The sequence below is a fragment of the Manacus candei genome, unplaced genomic scaffold (assembly GCF_025592945.1).
Source record: "Manacus candei isolate 608988 ecotype Guabito, Panama unplaced genomic scaffold, ASM2559294v1 h1tg000094l, whole genome shotgun sequence".
NCBI classification, from domain to species: domain Eukaryota; kingdom Metazoa; phylum Chordata; class Aves; order Passeriformes; family Pipridae; genus Manacus; species Manacus candei.
In genome coordinates this window covers 3,735,577-3,747,755 of record NW_026138142.1, presented here as the reverse complement: position 1 = coordinate 3,747,755, position 12,179 = coordinate 3,735,577, and the positions used below count along the sequence as shown (strand labels likewise).

General features: G+C 41.2%; 1 protein-coding gene and 1 long non-coding RNA gene across 2 annotated transcripts in view; one reads left to right on the top strand and one right to left on the bottom strand.

The window, feature by feature from the left end:
* Positions 1–12,179, top strand: part of CRHR2 (corticotropin releasing hormone receptor 2) — a 142,391-nt gene that overhangs the window by 6,008 nt on the left and 124,204 nt on the right. Inside the window, exon 2 of the mRNA XM_051768395.1 lies at positions 7,163–7,256. Coding sequence (XP_051624355.1) covers positions 7,163–7,256 — 94 coding nt within the window. The remainder of the gene's footprint in view (positions 1–7,162; positions 7,257–12,179) is intronic.
* The window catches only part of LOC127461109 (uncharacterized), a 493,673-nt gene that overhangs the window by 471,254 nt on the left and 10,240 nt on the right, over positions 1–12,179 (bottom strand). The window lies entirely within an intron of this gene.

Below are 12,179 nucleotides of genomic sequence, written 5' to 3'. Positions count from 1 at the left end.
CCGCGTGTGCTCCTCGTCAGAAGCAGCGAGGATTTTTCCTCATCCTGTCTCAAGTCCTCCCTGCTGTGACATCAGCTATTTAGTCCATCTTGAACTTGAGACACCTTCCAAGGTGTAAGAAACCCTTATTTTATCAGAACTAGTGTCTTTGTGAATATTTTGAAGCCTTGTCAGACTTCCAGTATTTCTTTCAGACAGAGTAAAAGAAAATTCTATCTTTAAATACAAAAATAATTTAAAAATGTCTTTTCATATTATTTGGCAAAATATTTTAATTATTATTATGTGAACAGAGTCCAAAATATTAGAAACATGAGTGAAAAAACCCTCAAAGCCTCGAGATTGCTGATTATTGTTCAAGATACAGCCTGTAAGCTGGTAATTACTGCATTGCCAAAACAAAAGGTTTGGAGAGTAATTGTTATCTATGATACTTTTTACCATAGGGACTATAGATTCTAGAACCAAGGAATGGGAAAACAATTTGTGCAGGGCTAATTCCAGAACCACATCATGCTCACCCAGTTCAGTTGTGAAAATCTGCAAAGATGGAGCTTTCACAACATCTCTGAACCTTTTTTCCAATGCTCAGTCGTTGTCATGGTGCATATTTTTTCCCTTTATGTTCTGTGAGATTTTCCCTCACTTCAACTTGTGAATGATGCCTGTCTTGTCTTTCTGCTGTCAGCTCCTGACAGGAGTCTGACTCCTCTGTAATTCCTCTTCAGGAGGAAGAAGTTCTTCTCTTGTTCCAGTCTTGGAGTTAAATTTCCCCGTGATATGCGTTTTTCAAATCTCTAAAGGTGGGCTCCAGCCCAAGAGGTAAAAATTTAAGGAAAAAGGAATGGATGGAGAGAAAGAGAATTAAAAATGAGCCGATGAGGTGACACTGAACTACCACAAAATTTTGGGTTAAAGGAACGTTTTATGGAGGATACAGAGGTGCAATTTTCAACATTCCACGGAAAGTTGAGCAGAGTTCAGTAGCTGATTAAAGCCTAAAGCACGGGAGATGGATTTTTACCTTTTTCAGGCAGGAGCATGCCGGGAGAGACCTGAAAAACAAAGATTAGGAGCTCACATTTGTTGAGCTAGAAGTGGAAGAGCCTGTGGAGGGAGGCCTTGAAGTGTAGTGACAGTGTGATGACAATGGATCCTTGCAGAGGCTATTCAGGTAGATAAGAGGTAGCTGAGGTATTGACATTCATTTGGGCAAATATGACTTTTAAACTTGAGTTTAAACTCTGGATTCCCTGTGTGTTTTGTCTCCAGTGCATAAGTTATCTCATCCTAAAGGATGTGTTTAAAGCAGAAGCAATGGATTGCTCCTTGATAGTGTTTCCTTCTTCCATTGGGTATGAGGGAACCTAAAGCAATGCCTTCTGAAATGTGTGGGTGAGGTGAATCACGTTTGAGCTGCTGAGAGGATTCAGAATAATGGGAATTGGGTGGAAAGAGTAGGGAAGAATTAGTCATAGGTTTGGTGTGAAGATCTAAGAAAAGGGAAGACATTAATTCAGGAGTGCTGGCTCTCCTTCCAGTTTCTGGATATGATATTCACAGACGTGGGGGATGAATAAAAAAACTCTTCAGGGATGTGTGAGATTGAAAAGTCTTTCCACTAAGCAATATTATTTTGAAGAGAGCTGTACCCTGCAATTCAAGTGCTGTTTTGCTCCTTTTTTACACATCTCATGTGGCTTTGAAAGGGTAGGAGACTTGGTTGGACAAGTCCAGCCCATGGGTGGCCTTAAACAATTTTGCTTTATGTCTCATGACTCAGAAGATCCCTTGGCACGCGCCTGGCTTCAGTGCATGAAGAACCTCCCCTCTACACCCTTATTCAGCAGAGCATGTGGGCAGATGCTTAATGAAGGCAGATCTCCAAGTTTCAAAGACAGCAGTGAAGTTCAGTGGTGGGCTCAGTGTAGCAGATGCTTAAGGGATTTTTTTTTTTAATTTATTTTTGAATAAGGATTAATTTAATTTCACGCTTAGAACTGAGCATGTGTTCAGTTGCTTTATTGAACTGGGGTCCTAATTCCCATTCCATGCAGACTTATAGTCTCTTTTTCCAGACTTCCTGGAAGAGCTGCAGAATACATCTGGCCTCTAAGATCATAGAGCAGTGTCTCCTGGAGCATTTGGGGTTCTGTAGCTGGTATCACTATTTTATCTATCTGCTTGGATTAACTTAGAGGTGAGTAATGACAGGGAGTTGAAAGAGCTGAAGGATAACTTGAAAAGGAGACTGCTTTTCTTGAGCTACTCCCAGAGTCTTTCCCTTTACTGTAAGCTTAGCTGTCTCAGGCTTCAGGTTGCAGGTTCCTGTGAAAACTTGTAATTAGACTTTCTATCATAAATTAATTTTCTGGTGAAGCAGAACCAAACAATTGTATGCTGGCAAATGCTGCTGCACGAGAAGTTTTAAATGACTGAGATGAGAAAAGCCAAAAAGGTCTTTTGGTTCTTCAAAAAGCCAAGTATTTTGACCACTCTGGCCCTCTTGTCACTGTCATTGAACAAACACCTCTTTTATATACACCTCGTGTATGAAACAACCACACACCAGTGAATATAAATCCATCCTGGCAACAGTAAAGATGAATTCCCCCTCCTCTCCTGTGCTAATCTCTTTTTTTCTCCTGAAGTAGCATTTTTCACTCTCCCTGGTTGTGCATATTCCTTCAGGTGATTAATAGTCAGCAAATATTCCAGCTCTCCTCATTCCCTCCCATGTGTTGCCATCCCTTAGAGGGAAAGAGCTGCTCAGATGAACACTGGCATTTGTTATAAGTGTATTCCATGGAATACCTGGCGTTTTTTCCCTGGGCATCTGTTTTCATACACAATACTGGTGATGGCAGGAACCCCTGTAGAACTTACCAAGTGCCCACCTGTCCTGGAAACTCCTCAGCTGTATTCAAATGGAGTTTGGGTTTTGTCATGGAAGGGTGGGATTCACTTTGCTTTTGCTGCATTGAGCTCTTTCACTAATTACATTTTCATTGTGAAGTTAAATGCACGTGTCTCCCTGAAATGAGCTTCTGTGGACACAAACTAACAATATTTATGCTGAATTGGACCTCTGCCCTGAGAACATCTTTCCCAAACATTGAGGTGAGCACAGGATCTCGTTGTGGGGATGGTGCCTTTGGAGAGCTTAACTTGATAAGGTTACCTTTGAGCCAGGAGTGTCTCTCAAATGAATTTATTTGCATTGCCTAACTGAAGAACTAGAAATTAAATGCAGGTATTATCTATTAAATTGAAAAACTAAAATACAGGTAGTATTTATTTAATTGAAGAAGTAAAAATTAAGTAAAAGGTAGTATTTATTTAAGCAGTGCTGCTTCAGAGAGATGAAGGATAGGAATAAACACGCTCCAGACACAATCTGTGCCATTACCAGAGGTGTCTGCTCAGAAAGGGAAGTGTTTTGACTTTATAAAGAGCACAGGTGGATAGTTTAGACTGAAACTTTGCTCCTGTATGGCCTTAGAGGCATGAAATGGGTCCTTCTCTTGTCAGGTGTGGACTGAGCACATGTTTTGTAGCTGAGAACTACAAAATTGTTTGATGATGGAAGGTCACCTCATCCTGCTCAGTAAAAGACAGGAGTAGTGCTCCAGATAAGATGGGGATGTGTTCCTGTCTCCTGTAGCCATCACCTCTGAGACTGTTTTTACCTCTCCTTTTTCATGGAGTGTCTGAAGGAAATTTAGGAAAGATTCATCCAAGTGACTCTGTCCTTCTAGGGGGTGAGACCCAGCTAGTACGGTCAGTGCAGGAAATTTCAGCTTAAAGATTTAAAATACAGCAGATGAATTGCATGTGAAAAAATCCTGCTTCTCCTCCTGAATTGCAGAGGAAATCCTGGGTGATCAGCTCAGCTGTTGCTCTCTCTCTTTTGAAGTCTGAGCTATTTAATACAAATCCCACTGCTTTTCTGTGAGTGGCTTTCTGATGAGATGCTGCTGTAGTTTCATGGGATGGATTTCTCTGGGACCTTATAAATACTGGAAACATTTATTTTTTTTTTTGAAAGAGAGAGTTTTTGCTCTGTTACTTTGAGGCTGTCTCAGATGTCAACACCTCTGCTTTTGCTCAGCAGGCCACCAGCAGATGTTTCACAGGGAGGCCTAACAACTGGCTTTTATTAGGCAACTGGAATATGTTAGCTGGGAATTCTTGTGTGAGAATGGGAAAGTGGAGCACGTGCATCTGTCCATGTTTGGCAGCACTCACTGCCTCTGAGCTTACCTCTGTCTTGGCAAGGAATGTTCCACTGTCACGTGTCATCCTTTTCCACCTGAATTCTTCCCTTCAGCTTTCAGTCATCCCGACTTCATCCACTTTGCTGCTATTTATTGTTAGATATTTAAACTTATAAGATCCTCCACTGTGTGTCTGTGGCAGCCCCATGCCTGTATTGACATTTTTTGGATCCTGTCTGTAGCACTGGGGCTTTATTTTATATTATTGCAGTCATTTCTTACATGTTTGAGAGAAGAAAACAACCTCTCCCACGCAGGTGAACTTTACAACAGCAGTGTTCATTTGCTTTTATATGTCTAAATTACAACATAGTGGAACTCAATAATGTTTCAAATCAGGACTCTCTGATAAATCTTTTAAAAATTAAATTACAAGTCCCCTGTAATCTGCATGGAATAACCACAAATTCAGGTAGGAACTGTGAGGAGGCAACGTTAGGATGGGTTAGATATTTGTCTTTGCCCAGAGCTCTCCGTACAGATCCACTGTAACCTGTTACATACATAATGTTTCATATGCATTTTTAGGACTCTCTGTTAGTGAGAGTACTTGTGTAATAAAGAACTAATTCTGCATAAATAGATGTTTGCAAGATTGGAGCCCTTCATTTGATGGAGGAGTACACACTGTTAGTGTCCTGTTACTTCTAACAACATACCATAGCAAGATGTTACTCTCCCTTAAAGTTGTTGCCGTTTTCATCTGCCCTTCCCTCCTCTAGAGATGATTTTGTGTTCCTCTGATTGTGTCTCGTAGTTTCATACTCTCTGACAGAGATAGCTGTCTTAGAAGAAATGCTGTTTTAGTAAAGTATGCATTAGTAAAGCAATTATTTTAACATTTCAAAATAGATGCACAACAGGCCCAATTATTTATTTTTGCAGTCCTACATTAGTAAAATGTTTCTCTTTTTTTTTTCCCCTGTTCTTTATTATTTTAAGAAGGATTTTTAGTCTTTTGGGGCTTGTCTGCTTTAAATAAGTTTTTTTTAAAAAAGGTTTCACACGCAACAAGGGTGTTCACCGCGGTTAGAGGGGAGAAAATGAAACCAAAAGTAACATAATACCTGGAAGGCGCTTTTCCCTCCAGCCAAATTAACCTAAGCTGACCCTAAAGTGAATGTGACATTTAACCTTTCTTGTTCCTCCTCCCCATGCTGTGCCTGTGCCTGACCTCTGCCTGTTCTTTCCCATCATCTCAGGGAGGGGACAGCTGGACGTGCAGCGTATTTACAGTACATGGAGATATCTCGAGTTTCTTCTTTGAAGTGAGACAGTGCTTTGGCCTGTGAGGTGGCAGAGGGGTGGAGGGTTGGAGGGGAGGAGATGCCTCTGCTGTGTCAGCTCACTTGTCTGGGTCTGACATGAGACATGACCACTACAGGGTTTGCTTACTGGCAGGCTGGGCTGGAGCTCTGTGCTTTTAGGATGGAATCTGTCCTGGATGCAGAGCAGCCTTTCTCTGTCTCCTTGACCCGACCATGCATGGTCAGTACCCTGGGAGGCTGTGCTATGGGAAGTGGGATTTGACTCTCCCTGAAGGAGAAACAGCAGCTTCATGGTGTTTGTGCGAAAAGAATGAAGTCTGAGAAAGGCTTTTTGCTTGCATTTCAGGGCTTCCTATTTTGTAAAATGACAGCAAAGTGAGAAATAGGTAGAAATGGCATCGTACAGAGAACAGTTGTTCTTTAGGGACCAACACTGCTGATGGATTCTGTTGTCATGACCCCCCCTTCCTGTTAAGTGACAAGGAATTCAGCAGCATGAAAAGGGTTCTGCAGTCACTTAACACATCTCAGAGCACTGAAATGTGACATCAGCATGGAAGGAGCAGGGTCGCTTCCTGAGTAAAAGTCACCTGTATTGTGTTGGAGTCATTGCGCCTAAACAGAAAGCAAAGGCATTTTATGTGTGTTACCACAGCTTTATATCCCCTCAGAAATAGTCAGGAAGGTTGTGTTTCATATTCTGAAAATGAAAGTTTCTGTCACTGATGTCTCACTCCTGAATTTTCTCGCCACATTTAGTTCTGCCTTTCCTAAAGGGCTTTTCAAGAGCTGCTTTTCCTCCAAACAGGTTCCCAACTCAGCTCTGTGTTGGGATGTACAGTTCTGGGGGCTTCTCTCCTCTGTCTGCTCTGGGCACTTCAGTAATTTAATTTTGAGAGTGAAAATTACAATATACCCCTTGATTTCCACTCTACTTCTGTATTTCCTAAAATTTACTTGGGGATGTACTATTGTCCTGTACTGAACCTGCAGCTTGCTTGAAGTGCCCATGTTGACATTGCTGTTCTTTCTCACTAGCATTTGCCCTCAGTAGTGGGCTCAGCACTGAATTCTGAGGGTCAGAAACTCATGTCTATTTTCCTGTCTCAAAAGAACCAAAAATCACCTTATAGGGATGCCTATTTGTCCTATTTATTCTATGCAACCACTTTCCTCAAGCCCTCTGAATTGCCCTTTTCCAGTTGCTTTATCTCTTGAATATGGAAGGATCTTTAGCACCCATGTAACCACTGAAAAAATTCTACACGTGATCTTTGATGGGAGCTGATTCACCTTCACTATTTTAGGCATCCACTTTTAGGTGAGACAAAAATTGGACCCTGAGCTTTGTTAATGGCATTGAGCAGGTCCCACAAGAAGAGGTCCAGAAGAGGTGGTTCGTTTGTAGATGCCTGCATCTAGTCAGATGAATTCCATGTGACGACCTGGAGCTAAGCAAGTGTAACCACAAACCTTCTCTGTCATGATGGGATTTCTGTACCTGAATCAATTAGTAATGGGAGCTGCTACGAAAGTGCTGGGATTTACTCATGGATGAGAAAAATCTGTTCTCTGCTTCTTATTTACTGTTTGGTTTATTTCTGTCTCTTCATCCAGATAGTTCTCCACTGTGAGTCTTCTGTGAACCTGCCCTTATCTGTTCTGCTGGAAAAGTACTGTGAGGCTTTGTCAGCCCGCACCAATGTCACAGGTATTTATTTCTCCATTTCTTGTTGGCTTCTTGTTACTGCAGGATCTGTTTTCAAAGTGTCCTTGCTCCAGGAACATCTTCTCCTGCTGAGATAAACATAGTGCCTCCAGTCTTGGGTTTTCATTGGCAACAATGAACAGTGGTGTGACACAGAAAGAAAACTTGGAATTTTACACAATGACAGCCCCTTCTCATAATTTAATCTGTTGAATTAGCTATGCTTGCTGACTGATATGATAGTTGAAAGTTAGAACAGCTGAAGTGTCTGCATCCAGACCAGTTTCTGAAAGCAGGGCAAAGCACTCGACTCTTGGCTGAAGTACACCAAAATACACATCTCATACAGCAGAAAAATGATGCTGTAAGAGATGTGAAACTGGACCCAGTTTGGCTTCAGAAGTGGGAGGAGCACACTCAGAGCCACTCCTCTGCAGCATGACTGGGGGGGGCTGTGCTGCAATGAGTGATGCTATTGGGGGAGAAGTTGTCAAGTTGTTTCTTTCTTTCCCCTTCACTTCTCTTTGCCCCTGGTAAATCTTCGTGGAGGGAGGAGTTTAAAAATAATCTAGGTATTATCACTCAGTCAGTTCTCCAGACAGAGGAAGTGAGGCTCAGGGAAGAAAAAATCTTTCTGTATAACATACCAAATCAATAGTGTTTTACTCTGACTGTATCAATTCCTTAAGGACAATAAACTGATCTAAACAAGCTGATCAGACTCGAGTCTGACAGTTGTGCTTAACTGCTTCTTGATTTGCATATAAATGAGTGTGTTGACCTGCCTTATGAATCTGGTCCAAGCTCTGCAACTTGTGCCGTTGAGTTCCAGGGAGCAACTCTGCCTCATGAAACATATTTATTTATATAAATTTTAATGACCATTCTGTAGATGGAAACAAGGGGGAGATAGATGAGTTTCTGTGTTTGAACCTTTCTTTCAGGTGTTCTTTGCCTTTTGAATGTTTTTGTAAATATTACTATAGAACTTGCCACTTATTCATAATGCATTTTTCCTTGTGCAGAGCTTCTATTGCAGAAAAAACAAATTCCTCCTCAGGCTGTCTTTAGAGTCAGCAAACAATTTCTTTCTCAACTGTTGACAAAAAATAATTTTCTGGGTTGTTTAAATGATGCATAAACACAGGACATCTTTTCAGGCAGAGTGTGGTTACAAGAACAGCATTTTAATAGGAAAGGGAAAGAGAGAAGCCACAGAAGCCTCTCTTCTATTCCACTGTCACTGTAAAGTGTCAGTGATCAGAGGTAAAGCATCGCTCTGAAATTAATGAAACTCGATTTTTATATAGAGACAATCCAATTTTTATATGGAGACAGTCCATATGGAGACAGTGCAGCTTTTCTAGAACATGCCTTCCCATGGTACTTCAAAATCCTGTGATCTGTACTCTGCTTTGAGAATGGGGTTAGGTATATAATATATACATATTGTAAAAACCAATGGTTAGACCCCAGACTCAGGCATAAGCACGGGGTGAACTTTGGGACAAACTAGAGACAAAAGTTCATTTTTCTGCTTAGCACAGTTAAATGTTCTTCTCTCAGTGTGGTGGACCATCAACAGGAACATGGCTCTTCTATCCAGCACATGTTCTCCTTGTGTTCCATGACACCTGGATTTTCAAAGAGGTCTGAACTGTTCAGCTATGAGACATTCCATCAAAAATGGAGCTCTGCCACATAGTGATCTCCCCTCTATAGTCAGTCAAGTTCTAGTTGCTACAGTTAAAGTCCAAAGTGTGATTTCATCCCAAACGGGCACCTAAGATGGAGCAGAAACCAAATGCTTTTTCTTTAATGGGATCCGAGGATAACGAGCTCCTGTGACTGAGTCTGCTTTAATCTTTTGGTGCCCAAAATGAGGTGAGCTGTGTGCATCCCTCATTCTGAACCCTCACAACGACAGGGATGTGTCACGTTGGAGCGCTGGTGTGTGAACGTTGCTCCATTCAGCAGCAGGGATGGATGGAACCAGACCACAGAGCCTGCAGTGCCTGAGTCTTTTCTCTGGCTCATGCTCCTCAACAGAGTGCAGATATCATATTTTAGAAGGGGGGAAAAAAAAAATCAAGTAAAGAAACCCAAGGAGAGCCATATTGAACAGTCTTTATTTAGCTGGGAGAACAGTAAACATTAAGTTTTGTAAGTGGTTATTTTCCCTGTTTCTTTTCCAGAAGATGCTGTTAATTAGTCCAATATGTTAATTTCCTCCCCTTATAATTACTAAATTCACCCCCTAAATATGTTCACTCTAACTATCCCAAACAGATGGCATAAAATGCTTTTGAGAATTTGATGCATGTGTAATTTCACTGAATTGCTGAGTGAATGACACTGTAAATTCAGCCTGAAATGATTTAAACCAAGAAATACTTTTTTCAGAGTTGAAAGGCAAGATAACTCACTCTCTCTTTCGGGCATTGTTTCCTTGAAAATCCCTGGATGAAACCTTCATGATTGCTTGGGTTCAGATTTTGAGCTTGATGGAGTTGTCAATGAGTGGCTTAGATTGTTAAAGGATCACCATCAAAGCTATTAACAAAAGTATGTTGGTTATGAATTTGTAAAGTGAGATTTAACGAAGTTAAGTGTCAAGATTCACTCTATTACTACATGGATGGAACATACAAAGGAAAATAAAGTTAGAATCGAGACAAAATTGTTTACACAGAGATCAAAAATGCAAAAGAGTGAGGGGGACCCTTCTGTTGAATCATGAGGTTCAGAGTAGACCCCACCTTGCTTGTTAAACTCCTGATAGAACTTGGGTGCAGCTAGGTCCCATCTTAGACTTAATCAATGGTTTATATCCTAAGGATTACACATGTAACTAATTAGGGTCACCTAAAGAACCACCATCCAACATATCAGCAAAAGGTGGTCTTAATATGATGCTGTAAAAGTAGCAATTCAGCACAGATGGAATTTTTACACGGCTTCCGAAGGAGCAGCAGCCTGAGGTTTATTCACAGTTTTAAGGTGGATCAGGAGATTTTAGCAGCACTTAATCATTGACTAATTTAACATTTACAAAGGAGTTTACTACAAATGCAACAGTCAACTATGGATCCAAGGTGGCAACATTCAGACTATGCTTGGTGTAGGGTACCTAAATTTCCATCCTGGGCACAATCTGGGTCGCTAATTACTGGAATTTTGAAAATTCTGGTAACAATGGTACCGTTCCAGTTGGGCTATAATTCAGGAAAGGAATGTTCCATGGCTGTCAGGGACTGACAGAATATTCCTGCTGGCATTCCACACCTCACCTGGTCAGTACTGCTCCCACTTTAGCCATGCAAGAGTGCCTGGGATGGTCAAGGAACACTTCACCACCCAACTCGTTACACAAAGGCCAAGGCCAAGCAGGAATTCCTGAGAAAGTAGAGCAATCCAGAGTAGGGCTGGGGGGAAGGGGAAGTGCACCATCCCAGATGGGAATGCATGTTTGTATTTGTGGAGAAAAATTTAATTTAATTATTACTTTGCTTTCATATATGAGAGGAATTGGTTGAAATGACAGGATTTTTTTACAGGTACTTCAGCTGAAAGTGTTTCTCATGTTGTTAGCTCTACTCTGGCTTGGCTGGAATTACAGGAATAGCCAGGATGACTGGATGATTCTAATTTATATATCTATATGAGAGAGGCAATGAGTTATAGATTGAATTTTTATGGGAATGTAGGGGACATGGGTCCGCAGTTCACACTGATATCCTATGTAGTTTTTCATTATTCCCTTCACATCCTTCAACTTTCCCATCTTATACGTTTCCAGTAAAAACTACAAGTCTTGGCTTACATCTAATCCTACTTAATTTTGAGCTCCATGGGAATCTTTTGATCTCATTTTTGGTACATTGGCACATTTGACCACGCAGTCTTTAAGACCTTGTTGAAAGAGAATTCATCTGAAAACAGGAATTTTGTCCAAAAAATAAACCAGAATGTGGATGGCCAGCGCTACTATGCTGATTGTATTAGTATAAGAATTACATTCTCTGTTTTTCTTCTCTTTCTTACCCTTTAGCCATGTAATTTGAAGCTTGTAATTCACATTTATGATGTTTAGGCCTATTCAGACAATACAGTAAAGGAGAGACAGCAGATTAGGTGTTGTGCATTTCATTTCAAGAAGTCCTGGGATACACTGGGAAGGGAAAACGGGTTTGTTCCCCCTGGTGACTGGATCCTCCGGATGCTGGGGTTGGTTGCTTGCCCTTATTCTGGTCCCTTTGCAGTGCAGTGAAAGGCTGTTGTCTGACAGAAATGGTGTAAACCTCCTGACTCTGAGTGTGCAGGACTCCACCTGCACAAATTCTGGCTTACACTACTCCTGTGTTGTTTTCTCTGGGGAAACTCTCATTTAAGGAACACATTGGTGGATGTGGGGGGAATGTACCCAGGGATGGGTTCCAACACACATCTCCTTCAAAGATGCTCATCAAGTCTCCAGCTAACCTGACATCACTTGGAGATTGCCATAATTTCCCCAGTTACTGGGACAGTTTATTATACAAGAGGCTTCTCCAACACTTACAGTGTCACAGAACAGAGAGGGGATGAACAGTGGTCTTCTTGGCTGACTTGTTAAAGTAGCTGGTTTCAATCAATCATTCTTTAATCAATCATTCTTTTAGCAGATGAAAGTTCCATGACAGACAAGCATATTTGATAACTTGCTTTCCATGCAGAACTGCAAAGGTGAGGCTCTCACTGCTCCAGGGGTTATTTATTTCTGTACACCACACTGCCCTGTTTCTTGGAAACAGAAATTTGGCATCATTACATCTTTAAATATCCTTCCACAGTAATGGCATGGCAGCAATTCTCATCGTTTCCCTTCTGATTTTCCCAGCAGGTCACATCAATGAGCTGTTCCAATTTATAAAGAGACTTGGATGA